The following is a 20,249-nucleotide window of genomic DNA, read 5'->3' on the forward strand; positions in this document are numbered from 1 at the left end:
TCCATTGTGAAAATTATCTTTATCATTTTCACAAGTAGAAGGAAGGAGATTATAACATACATTTTTTAAATGAAATTTGTATTAGGGTTCTAAATAAGCGAACCGCATTCAAGAAAAAGTTCAACCAGTTTCACAAACACACTCCCATATTAACCGATATATACATTCAAAGTCTACCGGAAGTTTGGAAACCGTATATGAGGGCTATTGTCCCGATGTTGCCCATTTTTGTCAGAGACGCATACTATTATAAGGATCACATCTCCTTCGAATTTCTTTAGAATATTTAAAAGATTTACCAATATAATCAATAAAACATTAGCCACAAGCTTTGGGGTCCTCATATCCGATATCTGGGACTTGAAGAGTTATCGTCCGATTTCGGTTCGATTTTTAGACTGCTTATGCCAAACTATAGATATAGTATTTGTGCAAAGTTGTATTCCGACATCTTCACTGATTAATCTAAAACTATAGCATTGGATGCTAAGGAAATGTTACATACCAAATTACGTTGAAATTGATCTTGTAGTTTTCCATTTTTTTAATCTGAGTGCAGTTTTCCGTTAGTGAGTTAACGCACTTTAAGTAATTTTCAACATAAGCTTTGTATGGGAGGTGGGCGTGGTTATTATCCGACTTCACATGGTGTGCGATGGAGTACTAAAAAGAAATGTGACGAGTAAGTTTGTGTTAAATAGCTTTAGTAGCTTGCGAATTTCAACACTACTTGTCACACTGATCACTCTATATCTAACTTTTTAGTTTTATGTAACAACCGTTAGGTGAACAAAACTATAATACTCGCTGTACGACATATTGCGAGAGTATAAAAATAAATATAAATGAAAACGCGAAATGTAAAAGTGGTTGAAGAAATTTTTTGTGATTTGCAGCATCAAGAAATAATTTTCAATGGAAAATTATGTAAAAAAATTTTAGCTATCAGTTAATTCACCTTTTTTACTTCTGAAAGTTCGAAAACCGGCTGTTTTAATATACCATAATATCGCTAAATGAAATTTAAATAGGTACTTTTTATATTAAACATTAAGTATATAATAATTCCATAATAAAAGTTGGGTATTTTAATTTAAATGAACAAAAATTAGTATTTTGCCTGGTCTGGTCAAATTGTTATAAAAAATGTCAATTTTGTGTATTCCCAACCACAAAAATAATGAATGGTTGAGTAAGCGAGCAATTTGTGGTCCTATAAAGACGGAGATGTATATAATTCACAATGAGATCATTGGTACACTTCATTCATTCAAATCTATTGATCTATTGATGTTATCAACTCACCAATTGATGTGCCTGGCTTATCAGCGCACAAATTACAACTAAAGATTAGCCCCTTAGTAATCAAGCTTCGGAACTTAAACAAACCAAACCTGTGCGACGGAACGCTTTTGGTGATAAAAAATATGAACAATGTGATCTGCAAGATGATCAAAGGAAAGTTCGAAGGTGAGGATCCCGATGATCTCAACCGATATGTCCAATTTCAACCATTTTCACTAGCAACCATCGCACAATGCCAAGGAACATGCGAACCAAATTAATCCAGATATCTTAATTTGTAATCAAGTCATTCGTTGCACGGACAGACGGACGGACCGACAGACTGACATTCGTTACCGTATTTAAAACTAGTTTCATTTTATGACTTACAAAAACCGTTATGCGAACAAAACTATTATAATCTCTGTTCAACATGTTGCGAGAGTATACATATTTAAACATGATTAAAATTATACATAATTACACAGAAAGATTCTGTGGAGTCCCGATTACCATCACTATGGTCAAACTAAACTCTTGTATTGAATCGATTTGGCCCATTTTTTAAAGAATAGTTACTAAGGAAATGGTTCGAATCGAAATTCGTTCAAATTGGTCTAGTAGTTTCCAAGATATGGTTTGTGATCCATGAGTGGGCGGACCCACGCTCACTTCAAAATTTTTATACAAATTTGAGTGTAGGCCTTCTCTGCCATCTTTACCATGAAATTTAAAATTTCTGGTGTTTTTTCTTTCTGAATCAACGCTTTTTTAGAAGTTTTCTACATAACCTTTTGTATGAGAGGCAGGCGTGGTTATAATCCGATTTCCTTTGTTTTTAGACTGTATAAGGAAGTACCTCAACTCAACAACAACTCAATAGTGTTTGTTTGATAGAGCCTTAGTAGTTTACGATATATGTATACAAAATTTAGTAGGGGACGGAGCCACGCACACTTTCCCCAAAAAACACATCCAAATATGCCCCTTCTTAGGGCGATCTTTTGCACCAAATTTTGCTTTCATAGCTTTATTTATGGCTTAGTTATAGCTCTTTATGGGTTTTCGGTTATCGCCATTTTTGTGGGCGTGGCAGTGGATCGATTTTGTCCATCTACGAATGTAACATTCTTATAGTGCCAAGAAACGTGTTTTATCAAGGTATCTCAATTGTTATTCAAGTTACAGCTTGCACAGGATCCCTAAAACTTGTTTAGTTTTAGGACTTACAAACAGCCGTTATGTGAACAAAACTATAACTGTTTACAACATGTAGCGAAAGTATAAAAATTATGTGCAAAACCATTTATTGATTGCGGTTTTCTACGATGCCACTACGAGCATAACTTTAAGCAAAGGATCAAAGATAACTATTATATTATTTATTTTCCGACGAAAAGTTCATAAAAATTTGGACAGTTCTGAATTACTTACTCAATGATATGTTTACATTTGTGCTCTTCTGTATTTGGTCGAGCAATATTTTTAAGAGAAATTCCGTCTGTCAAACACTTTCAAATAAAATAGAAATAGAAAGTAGATAAATATTATGATAATGAAAATAATAAATAAAGAAAGATATATTATCATTATGTATTATGTAGTTAATACAGCAATTTATTTGCAACTTTATGCAGGTTGACCTGAGACATATGGATGAACAGCAAGGCAATAATATTGTGGATGTCGGTGTAGATCTTTCGGAGTTCTATATGTCTGTGGAGTGGGACATTCTTGAAGTTCCTGCAGTAAGGTAAGCTAACGTGTTATAATAAACTATTATATAAATTGACTAATTTTTATAATTTACGTACGAAGAGGTATATACATAGCTCTACATATAGTATATATGGAAATCACTTAAAGTTAATTCATATAGTGCAGATGAAAAATACGAGAATAATACATTGTGACCCCATTTCTGGAGAGTATTCGTGAAAAGTGATTCCATAATAAAAAACTGGCATACCAATGCAATTCATTTTAGTAAGTTACTTAACTTTCCATCTCCCAGTCGTTTTCAAAACCGTCTGCTATGTTATTGTTGCTGTCGAATGCACCATATCTCTGGTCAAAAACCATACCTGTGGAAATACTCGACCAATTTCAATGAAATTCAGTACATAATATTTCTCTGACATCTTGATATTACTGACGGAAAATGAAAATCGGTTCACAACCACGCCTACTTCTCTTATAATATAATTTGAAATTCCATCTGATTCGTTCACTTCATAATATATACATCAGGAACCAATGAAGATAGCGGGATAAAACTGTACTCTATTTGAATACTTATGGAAAAATTGTCGAAATCGAACTATAACTTTTCAAGTCCCTGATATCGAACATGAAGAACCTAAGGGTAACTTTAATTTTAATGTAATTTAGAGGGAATTTTCTTTTAATAGTGTGTCTCGTACCAAAAATGGTTAAAATATGGTCATAACTTCTCCTAGCTCCCATCTATATAATTATAGAGTTTTCAAAAATACGGTGGGCTTATACCTTATAAATCGGTTACTATGTGAAATTAAGTGAGCGTGTAGTATTGGATATACTTATGTAGTGTAGCTTGGTGGTGATTTTGAAAATGAAATCGGTTCAGGAATTACCTCAGCACGCATATACTATATAAGATGATTTTCGTTATTCTATTTACTTTATGCCGAATATATGGAGCAAATTGTGTTATCTTAGTACAATTATCTTAATAAATTGCTAGAGTATGAAATGTTCGGTTACGCCCGAACTTAGTACTTCCTTACTTGTTATTAATTATTTCATTTTGTTCGTAGAAATGAAAAATTCTACACCTGCTGCGATGAGCCATACTTGGATATTACGTTTAATATAACTATGAGGAGGAAGACGTTGTTTTACACAGTTAACATAATTATTCCATGTATGGGTATTTCATTTCTAACCGTATTGACTTTTTACTTACCTTCGGATAGCGGAGAGAAGGTAAGGTATTTTTCATTAATATATGTATATAATTTGTAAAAAATAACAATATAAAAACGTATCTTTTTTTACAATGCCATCACAAATATATGTATATTACAATTATTTTCTATTTCTTTTAGGTCACTTTATCTATCTCTATACTGATCAGCTTGCATGTGTTTTTTCTCTTGGTAGTCGAAATTATTCCTCCCACTTCGCTAGTTGTACCACTTTTGGGAAAATATCTCATATTTGCAATGATATTAGTATCAATTAGGTAAGTACTAAAAGCGTAATTATTTAGTCCGAAAATTTCTGATATTGTTGTAATACTTTAATTGTTAATTTTCAGCATTTGTGTAACGGTCGTTGTGCTGAATGTTCACTTTCGATCTCCACAAACACACCGGATGGCTCCATGGGTGAAAAGTGTTTTCGTAAATTTGCTTCCACAGTTCTTATTTATAAAAAGACCAAAATACAACATTGAAACAAGGTGAATATGCTGAGTTAAAAATTCGATAATTAAAATACTAGTACATACATTACATTATTCACTATTAAAATCGGATTTTTAAGCTATAGAGGTTACAGTTTAGTAACTGACAATTACCAACAATTTATTGCAAACTAGTCACATTTCCTTTTATATATATATATAGTTTGCGTAGAAACCGCTTTAAGCGATTATAGCCGAATCCACCAGAGCGCGCCACTCGTTCCTCCTTTTTGCTTTTTGGCGCCAACTGGGAACACCAAGTGAAGCGAAGTCACTTTGCACTTGGTCTTTCCTCCGGAGTGGAGGTCGTCCTCTTCCGCGGCTTCCTCCAGTGGGTACTGCATCGAACACTTTCAGAGCTGGAGTGTTTTCATCCATTCGCACAACATGACCTAGCCAGCGTAGCCGCTGACTTTTTATTCGCTGAACTATGTCAATGTCGTCGTATAAATCGTACAGCTCATCGTTCCAATATCTGCGGTATTCGCCGTTGCCAATGTTCAGAGGACCATAAATCTTACGCAAAACCTTTCTCTCGAAAACCCCAAGAGTCGTCCATCGGATGTTGTCATCGTCCACGCATTTATCCACATTTCCTTTTAGTATACCATAAAAAACTGCACTCCGGTTATTTTAATCTGTCGCCCACTTTTGGGTCAAAAACCATATCTCAGAAACTACTTGACCAACTTCAATGAAATTTGGTACATAATATTTTTTTTGACATCCTGATATTACCAATGGAAAATGGGTGAAATCTGTTCACTACCCCGCCTACTTCCCATATAATACAATTTTGTATTCCATCTGATTCCTTCACTTTATATATGTATATACGTTAAGAACCAATGAACATAGCGGAATAAAACTTTACACAAATACTGTATTTGAGGAATGGCATCAGTTATGAAAAAATTGTCAAACCATAACTTTTCAAGGCACCGGATATCGAACATTAAGAACTCAGTCTCTATGTGTAATTTTTTACCGAAAAAAAAGTTTAGTAAGTGAAATATCTCAGCCAAATTAAGAGAGTGTATAGTTGTGGATATAATGTACCTTGGAGGTGAAAATTAGTGAAATCGGTTCAGGAATTACCTCAGCCCTCATATATCATGATGATATGCTGATTTCGTTATTCTAGTGCACTTTATGCCGAATATGTGAGTCAAATTGGGTTATCTCAATAAAATTGCATCAATAAATTTCTCGAGTATAAAATATTCGGTTACACCGGAATTTAGCCCTTCCTTACCTTTTTCGTCTAAAACGGAAATATTAAAATTTCGTTTACTCTTCACGATAAGTTCGCGAAAACTAACATGTACTCACCTCTGCACCGTACATAAAATACCTATTAAGGGAAGGGACCATACATACTTTTTAAAAAAGATGTACAACAGGTTGCAAGAGTATACAAATGCAAAAATCAACAGTTACAAGAATATGTATCCTCTCCGTCGACAGTCAGGTTTACGTAACCCAAACTTACCCAGATCTAAATCCGGACTGTCAATACGGCTACATTCCTAAAATTATTTTGGAAATGTTTTCTGCCGCTATAACAATAGCAGCGACAGGGCAATGTTAATACATAAATGTACATTCTGCGTCATTCTCTTTGCATATATACAGTCTTGCTAAACATCCATTTACTTTCTGTTGATGTACCAGGCACGGTTATTACTGCCGACGCTCAGAAAATAATTATATTTGATGAAAAATACATAGCCTTGAATGATTATAAAAATTTTACCTTCCAGTAGTCAACAGGATTTGTTTATTCTGTCGAATGTATCTAATCAAAATATTGTAGTTGAATTATTAAAGATTCTGCATACATGGATGCAAATAAAAGTCTTACTTACCATTGCTGTGACAATCCAACAAATATTTGATTCCGATTATCAGGATTATTTCCCATGGCTGTCTTGTAAGACTATAATTTAAAATTTTCGAACTAGTTATTGTCTATGTACCGTATATACCAGTCTATGAGTGGGATAGTGGAAACTGGTCCAGCATTTGGTCTAGTCTTCATATAGGTATTTAATTTATGGATTTCCAACTATTTTATTATTTAAATTATTATAATTATTTTATTATTATTGTCAGTCCGAAAAATTTTAACTATTAGTTGAATTAAACATTTAACTCTTTTTATTCATATATTTTTATATAAAGTGGAACCACATCATTTACTGGAAGCTGTCAGATTCATGGATGTGGTCCCCCTCTTACGCAGCAGGTTACCGAAAACCTACTAGCAGCAACTATTTATATGGAAAGTCCTACTGAGGTTAAAGGCCAAATAATAAGAAATGAATGTCTTTTACATACAAACACTCAAGTAAAAGTACATCGGAGCTGTTTTTGTGTACGATTTATAGCAGAACATACAAAACTGTTAGAAGATTCCACAAAGGTAGTATTGTTCACCAAGTAGTACAAGGAAATAACAATTGTGTTTTTTTAGGTCAAAGAAGATTGGAAGTATGTCGCCATGGTATTAGATCGATTGTTTTTATGGATTTTTACATTAGCCGTTTTGGCAGGAACCGCTGGTATAATACTTCAAGCACCTACATTATATGACGATCGGATCCCAATAATTGAGAATAAAAAAATAGATTTTTCCGGTATCTCAGCGGGTCGATGTCGTCCGTCTCAATAGGCTCCAATATTAACCAATACATTTTGAAAAAAAAAACATTGCCTATTGTCGTAATTGTTTACCTATACAGTATTATTTTACTTGTAAGTATTAAATTTGTTTTAAATATTTATTGTATAAAAATACTCTGTTAAAAACTTTTTTTAATAATTAACATTTATTGTTCTCTAATGTGTACACAACATCAAACAATTTCCAGAGTAAATAAATAATTAAAAGGAATTATTTTTTTATCTTATTGAACTGTAAGAAATATGTTTAGAATTATTTAATCTCAGTTGTAAAAGCGATAATAGTCGCGTACTTAAATAAGAGACGATCCACAAATATATTATTGGAACCTGATTTTCCAAGAATGTATTATACCCGTACTTATGTTTAAAATGAAAAAAATTTCAAATGTTTTTAATAAAAATTATCATTTATTCAACAAGTTAACATAACATAAAACAAATTTAAGAGTTTTAACTACTTTCTAACCACAGATTCTTCAGATCCTTGAAAAGGAAATTTGGTAAGTGTCGAGTTAAGATTATGTTGAGGCCGATTCCGTTTGAATTAACGAGTTTTTGGGTTGAGTTTTCACGTTATAATATTTAATGTGTATTATAAATATGTAGGTTTAAAATGATGGGTACAATATTATGTAGATATGTGAACAATATGGGTTAATTGTTATTGTGTAATGAATTATAATAAATGTTAGTATATCGTAACTATATCGACCTGTGGTATAATTCCTTATGTTGTGTAGTGTTTAATTCCTCCTTCTGTTGGTTGTGTGGATTCCTAATTCTTATTTTGTTATCTCCTGGGTTTTGTGGGTTTATGTTGTATTAGTTTTCACTTAAAACCTTTGTGTTTTTAGTCAATTTGTTAGCGCGGGTTTTTTTGTTTTTATACTCTCGCAACAAATGTTGCTAAAGAGAGTACTATCGTTTTGTTCACATAACGGTTGTTTGTAACACCCAAAACTAAACGAGTTAGATATAGGGTTATATATACCAAAGTGATCAGGGTGAAGAATGGAGTTCAAATATCTATCTGTCCGTCCGACTGTGCAATCTGTAACTTGAGTAAAAATTAAGATATCTTGATGAAACTTGGCACACTTATTTCTTGGCACCATAGGAAGGTTGCTTTCGAAATAAGCAAAATCGGACCACTGCCACGCCCACAAAATGGCGAAAACCGAAAACATATAAAGTGTCATAAGTAAGCCATAAATAAAGCTATGGAAATAAAATTTGGTATGAAGGATCGCACTATGAAGGGGCATATTTGGATGTAATTCTTTTGGGGAAGTGGGCGTGGCCCCGCCCCAAATAGGTTTTTTGTACATATCTCGGAAACCAATAAAGCTATATAAACTAAACTTTCTGCAGTCGTTTTTTTAGCCACTTCCTAATACAATCCCAAAATGAAAGAAATCGGATCATAACCACGCCCGCCTCCCATACAAAAGTTAGGTTGAAAATTACTAAAAGTGGGTTAACACTAAATTTCACATAAGAAATGGCAGATAGAAGCTGCACTCGGATTTTTTTACAAAATGGAAAATGGGCGTGGCGTCGCCCACTTATGGGTCAAAAACCATATCTCAGGAACTACTCGACCGATTTCAATGAAACTTCACAACCACGCCTACTTCCTATATACCAGAACTTTGAAGACAATCTGAATCGTTTACTTTACAATATATAAAGTAAATACTAGTGAAGATATCGGTGCAGAACTTTGCACAAATACTATGTTTATAGTGTGGCAGCCCCATTCTAAAAATCGCCGAAATCGGACCATAGGTTTTTAAGGCCCCATATATCGAACACGAGGACCTCGATGCTTCTAACCTAATATTATGGGTTCCAACTTTCAATGGACTTTATACAATATATATGTCGAATATGTGGGTCAAATTGTGTATTATATAATATAAATAAAGTTAAATAAATAAATTGCGAGAGTATAAAATGTTCGGTTACACCCGAACTTAGCCCTTCCTTACTTGTTTTGTTTTACTGTTGTTGCTAGCAATCGTTGCCGGTAACATGCACACTGTCGCTGTCGTTCGCTGTCAACAACAATCTCAGTGGGCTGTTGCTTGTTGGCGGCGGCTTGAAGCTGTGGAACATGTTGGCGTTATTTGACAACACTTTTGATTTCGTCATCGTCTATACACGAGCACGAACACATATATATACATATACAGAGATGTGTGAGGATATATAAAACTATACAAATATTTATACAGACTTTTTAATACTTATAGGTAAGTATGTACATATGTATATATGAGCAACAAGAATATAACAACATTAGAATAGTGTATATATATAACACTACATACAGTGGAACTACCATAACTCGACGATCTATAACTCGAAGATCTCCATAACTCGAACACTCGAATTGGCAATAGAGTGCAACTTTCATACAAATTTCCTTCCATAAATCGAACTTTTTGGTCAGGGCAAATTACAAAATTTTAATTTTTTTTCTATCGGAGTAGAATTTTAGAAGAGTCCCTCTATATCGTATGGAGGAGAACAAAAAATATGATATTACTCTAATGACCCCCGCTGGATGAACGTCTAGCTACAATCCGCATAAAAGCGAGGTTCTTCAACATATCGTTTATTTGCGCCCATGCCCCAACGGAAGGAAAGGACGATGTGACCAAAGATACCTTCTATAAGCGCCTAGAACGTACTTACGAGCGCTGCCCCGCCACGATGTCAAAATCGTGCTTGGCGATTCTCAAACTCACTGCGTACCACAGCAGCCGAAGCAATTGGATTTCGGCAACGACAAAAAACAAGCTGGTGCGATGAGGATTGCCGAGACGGCGGAGAGCGGAGAGAAAACAGACTGCCTACCTCGCAACGTTGCAAACGACCACAACTCGTGAGGGATGGGATAGATACCGAGAACTGAAAAGGGAAGCGAGACGCTTCTGCAGACAAAAAAAGAAAGAGGCCGAAATGCGTGAGTACGAAGAGCTTGAGAAGCCGGCAGACAGAGGTAATGCTCGAAAATTTTATGAAAAAATGAAGCGACTCAACGAAGGTTTCAAGACCGGAGCATCCTCATGTAGAGACCAAGGTGGTAATCTGGTGACCGATGTCCAGGGCATACTGGGATTATGAAGAGAACAATTTTCCGACCTGCTGAATGGCAGTGAGAGTACAACACCAGGAGATGGCGAACCCGATTCACCAATCGATGACGATGGAATAGATGTTCCATTACCCGACCATGAAAAAATTCGAATAGCAATTACCCGCCTGAAGAACAACAAAGCGGCGGAGGCCGATAGATTACCGGCCGAGCTATTCAAATACGCCGGCGATGAACTGATAAGGTGCATGCATCAGCTTCTTTGCAGAATATGGTTGGAAGAAAGCATGCCAGACGATTGGAATCTCAGTGTGCTCTGCCCAACCCATAAAAAGGAAGATCCCACAATGTGCCAATTACCGTGGGATAAGCCTCCTAAATATCGCCTATAAGGTTCTATCGAGCATACTGTGTGAAAGACTAAAGCCCACCGTCAACAAACTGATTGGACCTTATCAGTGTGGCTTTAGACCTGGAAAATCCACAACTGATGAGATATTCACCATGCGCCAAATCTTGGAGAAGACCCGTGAAAAGAGGATCGACATACACCACCTTTTCATGATTGGGAAGCTCCGTCATGATTGGGAAGGACCTCTCCGGGCCGTTCGATACCAAACGAGGTTTCAGACAAGGTGACTCACTATCGTGTGACTTCTTCAAATTGATGCTGGAAAAAATTATACTGCAGCTCGTATAATTTTTAGCTAAATAGAGAAGTTACAATCTTCTATGAGAGTGTACAGCTGCTGGCGTACGCCGATGATATTGATATCATCGTAAGCAACAACCGCGTTTGGGTCTGGTGGTGAACGAGGACAAGACGAAATATCTCGTATACCTGGGAACCAGTATCAACAACACCAACAATGTCAGCCTCGAAATCCAGCGCAGAATCACTCTTGCCAATAGGTGCTACTTTGGACTGAGTAGGCAATTGAAAAGTAAAGCCCTCTCTCGACGAACCAAAATCAAACTCTACAAGTCGCTTATCATTCCCGTCCTGCTTTATGGTGCAGAAGCTTGGACGTTGTCAACATCCGATGAGACGACACTAGGAGTTTTCGAGAAGAAAATTTTGCGCAAGATTTATGGACCTCAGAACATTGGCAACGGCGAATAGCGCAGACGATGGAATGATGAGTTGTACGAGTTATACGATGACATTGACATATGTAGTTCTATCTATATCTATAATATCTGTATCTATATCTATAGCTCTCTAACTTGAAGTTTTTTTTGGGGATTATGGTGATTCGAGTTAGAGAAGTTCCACTGTACATACATATTTATCAACATTAATTTTAAATTCGAAATGCTTTCATAAAAAAGACTAACACTTAAACGAAAAATTAATTAAGACTAGCAATGAAGTGAAATTAATTAAAGTTAATTGATAAATTATTAAAAAAATTTAAATTGCAAGATTTGTTAGCTATAGTTTGCAAAAAATAATAATAATAAATTATTACGGAAACTCTATAATTTAAAATTGCAAATAAAGCAGTACCTTTATTTCGAATAATTGAGTTATGTACTCATGGAAATTTGTAATATTATTATAATTAATGCATATTCAATCAGCTACGCTACTTTAGTAACTAGGAAATGTAAACTTATTTACAAACATTTCTATGTACTATATATGTATGTATGTATGCTTGTATATATGTGCCTATGAACGCTGTTTTTACTCGCCGTAATGTCTGAGAAATGATGTCAACGCTACTCATTAAAGTCAAACACATACTTTGTACCACCACATATTCAAATATATACCTAAGTATGTATGTATTCATGTGTGTGTATTTACTATTCTTCCCTGTTTGAAAAATTATGGAAAGAGGACTGTGAATTGCTTCTGGGAAAACTTTTTATAGCAATGCCATTAAATAAATTAATCTTATAAGCTAACACTGACTAGTATTTTAACCAACTTATGTATATGTTTACCGTTATTATAGATTAGTATATCATATAGTTTGGACTGTATTATTAAAAATTAATAATTTAAACTAAACTACAAACATTTTACTAAGTTAAGGCATGTCTGTTAAAAACAAAATTCATAGATCCACATAATTATATATAATAATTAAGTTTCGGTTTCGAAGACCTTAAGCTTCCTTTTTTAGAAATTCCCAACGAATTTAAATGAAATTTAAGAAAATTACTTATAGAAGAACCTAGTGTATATTTTTAGTCAAAAAAGTCACCACTGCCACGCCTACAAAATGGCGAAAATCGAAAACACATAAAGTGCTATAACTAAGCCATAAATAAAGCTATGGAAATAAAATTTGGTATGAAGGATCGCACTATGAAGGGGCATATTTGGATGTATGTTTTTAGGGAGGTGGGCGTGGCCCCGCCCCAAATAGGTTTTTTGTACATATCTCGGAAACCAATAAAGCTATATAAACTAAACTTTCTGCAGTCGTTTTTTTAGCCACTTCTTAATACAGTCTAAAAATGAAAGAAATCGGATAATAACCACGCCCACCTCCCATACAAAGGTTAGGTTGAAAATTACTAAAAGTTGGTTAACTCACTAACGAAAAACGTCAGAAACACTAAATTTCACATAAGATATGGCAGATGGAAGCTGCACTCAGATTTTTTTACAAAATGGAAAATGGGCGTGGCGTCGCCCACTTATGGGTCAAAAACAATATCTCAGGAACTACTAGACCGATTTCAATGAAACTTGGTTTGTAATAGTTTCCCTACATCCCAATGATATGTTGTTAAAATAGGCCGAATCGCTTCACAACCACGCCTACTTCCTATATACCAGAACTTTGAAGTCAATCTGAATCTTTTATTTTACTATATATGTACATATATAAAGTAAGCACTTGTAAATATATCGGTGCAGAACTTTGCACAAATACTATGTTTAAAGTGTAGCAGCCCCATTCTAAAAATCGACGAAATCGGACCTTAGGTTTTTAAGGCCCCATACATCGAACACGAGGACCTCGATGCTTCTAACCTAATATTATGGTTTCCAACTTTCAATGGACTTCATACAATATATATGTGTGGGTTAATTGTGTATTATATAATATTAATAAAATTAAATAAATAAACTGCGAGAGTATAAAATGTTCGGTCACAACCGAACTTAGCCCTTCCTTACTTGTTTTTTTTTTGTTTGTTTCTCTATGTTGTGTGTGAGTAAAGGGCGATGGTGATTAGCGAAGTTGGGGCGGTTTATCTCCTCTGCATTACCTCTCTATTACTTTTTGGAGAGTAATGCAGAGGAGTATTTGTTTGGACGAAACATCCCGGCCGCCTTGCAGTGTCTGCGAAATAAATAAGTATTAGTGGGTTTTGAGTAAATTTATGGAGTATACTTATCTACTGTAGGGTGCACGTTAGGGTCCAGATTAATGCTATGTTCCGGGTTACCACTGTGCCATCGTCTGAGTTGAATAATCCACATCGGGTATTGTGTGGGTAGTTATCCGCTCCGATCTCCAACATTATATCTGCTTTGGTGTGAGTTTTAGGGTCAGAGACGACTATATTGTCAAAGGGTATTTGAACAATGTCACTTAAGTCTCTTAAGGGTCGGGTTTAAGAGTGTGTAAGGGTCAAAAGCTCTGTCATGATTGGGAAGGACCTCTCCGAGCCGTTCGATACCAAACGAGGTTTCAGACAAGGTGACTCACTATCGTGCGACTTCTTTAACCTGAAGCTGGAAAAAATTATATGAGCTGCAGAGCTAAACCGAGAAGGTACAATCTTCTACAAGAGTGTACAGCTCCTGGCGTACGCCGATGATATTGATATCATCGGAAGCAACAACCGCGCCGTTTGTTCTGCTTTTTCCCGCATGGATAAGGAGGCGAAGCGAATGGGTCTGGAGGTGAATGAGGACAAGACGAAATATCTCCTGTCATCAAACAAACAGTCGGCGCATTCGCGTCTTGGCTCCCACGTCACTGTTGACAGTCATAACTTCGAGGTCGTACATAATTTCGTATACCTGGGAACCAGCATCAACAACACCAACAATGTCAGCCTCGAAATCCAACGCAGAATAACTCTTGCCAACAGGTGCTACTTTGGACTGAGTAGGCAATTGAACAGTAAAGTCCTCTCTCGACGAACCAAAATCAACCTCTACAAGTCGCTTATCATTCCCGTCCTGCTTTACGGTGCAGAAGCTTGGACGATGTCAACATCAGATGAGACGACACTAGGAGTTTTTGAGAGGAAAATTTTGCGCAAGATTTATGGACCTCAGAACATTGGCAACGGCGAATACCGCAGACGATGGAACGATGAGCTGTACGAGTTATACGACGACATTGACATAGTTCAGCGAATAAAAAGACAGCGGCTACGCTGGCTAGGTCATGTTGTCCGAATGGACGAAAACACTCCAGCCCTGAAAGTGTTCGATGCAGTACCCGCCGGAGGAAGCCGAGGAAGGGGAAGGCCTCCACTCCGTTGGAGGGACCAGGTGGAGAGCGACCTGGTTACACTTGGGATCTCCAACTGGCGCCGAACTGCGAAGGAGAGAGAGAGGTGGCGCACTATCGTCGATTCGGCTATAACCGGCTAAACGGTTGCAACGCCAATCACATACATACATACAAGGGTCTGTTTAGCCAGTAAGGATGGTAGCCGGGTTTCTAGTGGTAGAGTTTGACATCTGGGTTTCTCAACAACTTCTTTCTCATTTGTTGGGTGTAGTCTTGGGTGAGCATGTAGAGATGAATAGTGCTTTCCATTGCAGGTAAAACATCGATTCCTACTTGTGCATCCTTCCGTCTTGTGTGACCTGGCTAAACAGTTAACGCAATAGCGTTGTTTGATGACAGCTTCGAATTTTTTATGCAAGTTAGCCAAACAAGTATTTTGTACATGTGGCTAACCGGTGGTTATCTTTGCATAATCCGTATACTACTATATGACGATGAATAGTTGTTCGTCGGTGGGTTTTTCGGGTTGTGTGTTGATGATATTTGTTTTTCTTATGGGTAGTGGGTAGGGTTCTTACAAAGAGGTCATCTGAATATCGTCGGGTAGTTTTTTTAAATTTTCCTTCACATATTTCATCACATCTGGGACTTACGGGATCCCTTAGGATATCCTCCACCTCCCGAAAGCGAGTGAGTAGATACTCATGGTTAATAGTGTTACGAAATGATGAAATGGATGAGTTTTGGAAGGGTTGGGATATGGGTCCGTACAAAATCCATACGAATTCAGTCTCTTTGGCTACGAGTGAGCCTAGAATATTTTGTTTTACTCCACCTAGTAGGATATTTGGATAGATATCACTACCAATCAACATTCATTGCTAGGAATTTGGGGCATTCACGAATCGAGTGGTGCTTATTGCAAACTTTGCAACTTTCTGCTTCCGGATGGGGTTGAGAAGAAGTGTATCTGTTTTGATAGTTTGAGGTTCTATCTCTCGGGTTAAATACTTTTTCATCGGACTTCTTTTCTGTGCCTGGGTTAGGTGAGTGTGATTTTATTACTGAATCCTTGAAATTCGCTACGGATTCGAAAGTTTTATATTTATGGGTCAAGAAAGAGTCGAAATTTGACCATGTGGTTATAGAAGTAATATCTGCTAGGGTAGATTCGAATGCTTCTAGAGTTTGTTTGGGTAGTTTCGAACTACAAAGATATATGAGTATTGGTTCCCAACTTTTTGTGTCAATCTCAAGATGGGTAAAATTGGTTAAAACATTGTTAACCGTTTTTTGCAGGCCTTTTATGGCGCAGCTTTTTTCTTGAGTGATATCGGGTAAGTTGAAAAGGGTGTTATTTGGGTCTTGACTTGCATTCTTTTATTTTCATACTGCTCGACCAGAATCTTCCAAGCCAGTATGAAACCATCATCTCTAAGGGGTGTTTTTTTAATAGTTTCTCTTGCTTCGCCTCGGGTCTTCTGGGTAAGATAGAAGAGTTGTTCAACGTTGCTATATGGATATACAACGCTGTAAACATGTCTCGAAATGTGGGCCAAGCCGAGTAATCTCCGTAGAAGATATCGGTGTCGAAGGGCGGTAGATTAATTGTGGGACCGAAATCTATTGTAGAGCCTTCTGAGGCTCTTTCCTTAATCTGTTGGGATGACACGTGGGTTTTGCGTGTGTCTATATCTTCATTTATTGAAGCTAAGCAAGAGAGGTACATATTATAGGATTTCTTGTATCTATCCTTGACTTTAGTAAAGTCGATGGTTTCTCGGGCATCACTCGAAATTCTCGAATAGCATTGCATGCTTTCTTTGCTTTATCGTAAAGCGAGTTGAGTTCGACACTTTTGATTTCGAGAGTGTAAACTGTTTCATCTTCAGTTTGAGTTTGGAAATGATCTTCCACAAATTCAACTAAATCGGTTGTTGTGTATTTGAAATCCTCCATTTTAATAATTTGGATGAGTGTTATTAGAAAACGAATTTAATTGATTGGGTGAAATTGTAAATAAATTAGGTAGGCAGTAAAATTCGGGTAGAGTTGTATTTAATACCAAAAAAAAATAATTTTTATTATTTTGAAAATCTGTTTTTTTTTTACTTTTTTGTTGAGTACGGGTTATGAATTTTAATGAAACAAGTAAAGAAGGGCTAAGTTCGGGTGTAACCGAACATTTTATACTCTCGCAATTTATTTATTTAACTTTATTTATATTATATAATACACAATTTGACCCACATATTCGTCATATATATTGTATAAAATCCATTGAAAGTTGGAAACCATAATATTAGGTTAGAAGCACTCAGGTCCTCATGTTCGATATATGGGCCTTAAAAACCTATGGTCCGATTTCGGCGATTTTTAGAATGGGGCTGCCACACTATAAACATAGTATTTGTGCAAAGTTCTGTACCGATATCTTCACTAGTGCTTACTTTATATATTGTAAAGTAACCGATTCAGATCGTCTTCAAAGTTCTGGTATATAGGAAGTAGGCGTGGTTGTGAAGCGATTTGGCCTATATCATTTGGCCACAACATATCATTGGGATGAAAGGAAACTATTACAAACCAAGTTTCATTAAAATCGGTCGAGTAGTTCCTGAGATATGGTTTTTGACCCATAAGTGGGCGACTGTGTGAAAGACTGCAGAAAGTTTCGTTTATATAGCTCTATTGGTTTCCGAGATATGTACAAAAAACCTATTTGGGGGCAGGGTCACGCCCACCTCCCCAAAAAAATTACATCCAAATATGCCCCTTCATAATGTGATCCTTCATACCAAATTTTATTTCCATAGCTTTATTTATGGCTTAGTTATGGCACTTTATGTGTTTTCGGTTTTCGCCATTTTGTGGGCGTGGCAGTGGTCCGATTTTGCTCATTTTCGAAAGCAACCTTCCTGGTGCCAAGAAATAAGTGTTCCAAGTTTCATTAAGATATCTTAATTTTTACTCAAGTTACAGCTTGCACAGACGGACGGACGGACGGACAGACAGACATTCGGATTTTAACTCCAATCTTCTCCCTGATCACTTTGGTATATATAACCCTATATCTAACTCGTTTAGTTTTGGGTGTTACAAACAACCGTTATGTGAACAAAACTATAATACTCTCTTAGCAACTTTGTTGCGAGAGTATAAAAAATAATATTTATAATTTAGACATGAAATATAGGCATAAATTCGGAGATCAAATTTTTGCAGGGTTTTCAAATTTTCCTACTGGGTCACGTATTGGATTTCCTATTGGGTGCTTGCTTTAGTGTGCAGTGCCTGCTATTGGTGAACGCTACCAACAATTCTTGTACGAACTAGATCGCTAGTTCGTATGTATTTAAATGGATGCGGGTGTGTATATATTTATTTGTAGTGACTATTTTTACAAGAAGAGTGCAATAGCTGACGGCAGACAATTATGCGTTTTTTATTGCATTTCTTCTTTTGGGTACGTATGTATATGTATGTACAATTAGTAAGAGCAAAGCGAAATTTATTAAACTTGTGAGACAAATAAAATGAACTTAAGTTCGCTTAAGTACACAATTTGAAAACGGATTTTAAACAAATTATTTTATTATTTATTATAAATAAATAATGGGTCGCCCTTACAGACTTCCGCTGTTTTGAATAATTAGGGGTGATTTAATAATATTTCGGTTTTACTTGTTGGTGGGTGCACTGATTTTGTTGTTATTGGGCGTCGGTATTCCAACGATGTTGTTATTTCGGGTGTAATTGTTGTTGCTGAATAACTCCTTTTCTCTCCTCCAAACTATCGCGGCTCGATAGGACCATACAATGTCGAGTTAAGATGACGTTGAGGCCGATTCCGTTTGAAGTAAAGAGTTTTTGGGTTGAGTTTTAATGTTATAATATTTAATGTGTATTATAAATATGTAGGTTTAAAATGATGGGTACAATATTATGTAGATATGTGAACAATATGGGTTAATTATTTTTGTGTAATGAATTGTAATAAATGTTAATAATTCCTTATGTTGTGTAGTGTTTAATTCCTCCATCTGTTGGTTATGTGGATTCCTAATTCTTATTTTGTTATCTCCTGGGTTTTGTGGGTTTATGTTGTATTCGTTTTCACTTAAAACGTTTGTGTTTTTAGTCACTTTATTAGCGCGGGTTTTTTTGTTCTTTTTTCTTGTTTGTTTCTCTATGTTGTGTGTGAGTAAAGGGTGATGGTGATTAGCGAAGTTGGGGCGGTTTATCTCCTCTGCATTACCTCTCTATTACTTTTTGGAGAGTAATGCAGAGGAGTATTTGTTTGGACTAAACAGTAAGTATTAAAATATAAATTTATCCGCACCAATGCAAATCTATATTATATTTCTGTTCGCCAAGCTTCATTGTGACGATTTGTTCTGCTAGATCAGGTATTTTCACTGCCAAGTAGGGATGCAAACATCGTGAAATTAAACATCGATGGTTCGATGTATCGATGTTTCTCCAAAACCCATCGAAATCAAAAACATCGGCCATTAAAACATCCATACATCGAAACATCGATGTATTTCTGAACTTTTTTAACGTATTTTATAAGTGAGCACAAAAGGCTTATTTCAGAACCATAAATAAGTGAAATACAGTAGTACGCCTTTAGTTGATATATATTTGAGCTACCTATTAAAACCTTTTCTCAATAAATAAAATATATAAATAGTTTTTTAACAAACAACAAATTATTTATTTAAAACAGAATTTAAAAATAACTATTTGGAAAGTCTTTTTCCTGTCAAGCGATTTCTTTGCTGTGTCGTCGTTGCTCCAGCTTTAGAAAACAGTCGTTCACTAGGTACTGAAGTGGCCACAATAGATAAATATTTGGAAGCTTGTTTATACAATTCCGGGAATACATTTTTCATATCATCCCACATTTCTGTTGGATTCTGATTGATAGAAGCAACAGCCGATCCAAGATACATTTGCACTTCAACTTCCGTTGTTGTAATAGCAGATGAATTGGAAAACTTACATTTCATATTTTGGTGGGCCAACTGTTTATGATGGCTCCAAATATCAAACGGGTTTTCTGTTGCAAACTCATCGGAAGATTCCGACGTACTAACGCTATTATTTGCATCCTTTATGAAACTATTTAAATACAAAACTGTTTTTTTTAGCCATTGCATCTTTAAAATGCAGTAATTTGAATCTCGGATCCAATACAGTAGCCAACGCCAGAACTGAATTAAATTCAAGTTTGTCAAATCTCTTATTCATGTTCTTTTGCAGTTCACTTTTTAGCTCCCCTACA

The 20,249-nt window shown here is 35.9% G+C and overlaps 1 protein-coding gene across 4 annotated transcripts in view; it reads left to right on the forward strand.

The window, feature by feature from the left end:
• The window catches only part of LOC105219678 (acetylcholine receptor subunit alpha-like), a 41,162-nt gene extending 32,343 nt beyond the window's left edge, over positions 1 to 8,819 (forward strand). For all 4 annotated transcript variants that reach the window (XM_054226160.1, XM_054226159.1, XM_011195975.3 and 1 more), the window contains 6 exons: positions 2,922 to 3,037; positions 4,083 to 4,251; positions 4,374 to 4,510; positions 4,586 to 4,729; positions 6,917 to 7,157; positions 7,209 to 8,819. In XM_054226160.1, coding sequence (XP_054082135.1) covers positions 2,922 to 3,037; positions 4,083 to 4,251; positions 4,374 to 4,510; positions 4,586 to 4,729; positions 6,917 to 7,157; positions 7,209 to 7,406 — 1,005 coding nt within the window. In that variant the 3' untranslated portion in view covers positions 7,407 to 8,819. The remainder of the gene's footprint in view (positions 1 to 2,921; positions 3,038 to 4,082; positions 4,252 to 4,373; positions 4,511 to 4,585; positions 4,730 to 6,916; positions 7,158 to 7,208) is intronic.
• Positions 8,820 to 20,249: the final 11,430 nt, after the last annotated feature.

Source organism: Zeugodacus cucurbitae, chromosome 2, assembly GCF_028554725.1.
Source record: "Zeugodacus cucurbitae isolate PBARC_wt_2022May chromosome 2, idZeuCucr1.2, whole genome shotgun sequence".
Taxonomy (NCBI): domain Eukaryota; kingdom Metazoa; phylum Arthropoda; class Insecta; order Diptera; family Tephritidae; genus Zeugodacus; species Zeugodacus cucurbitae.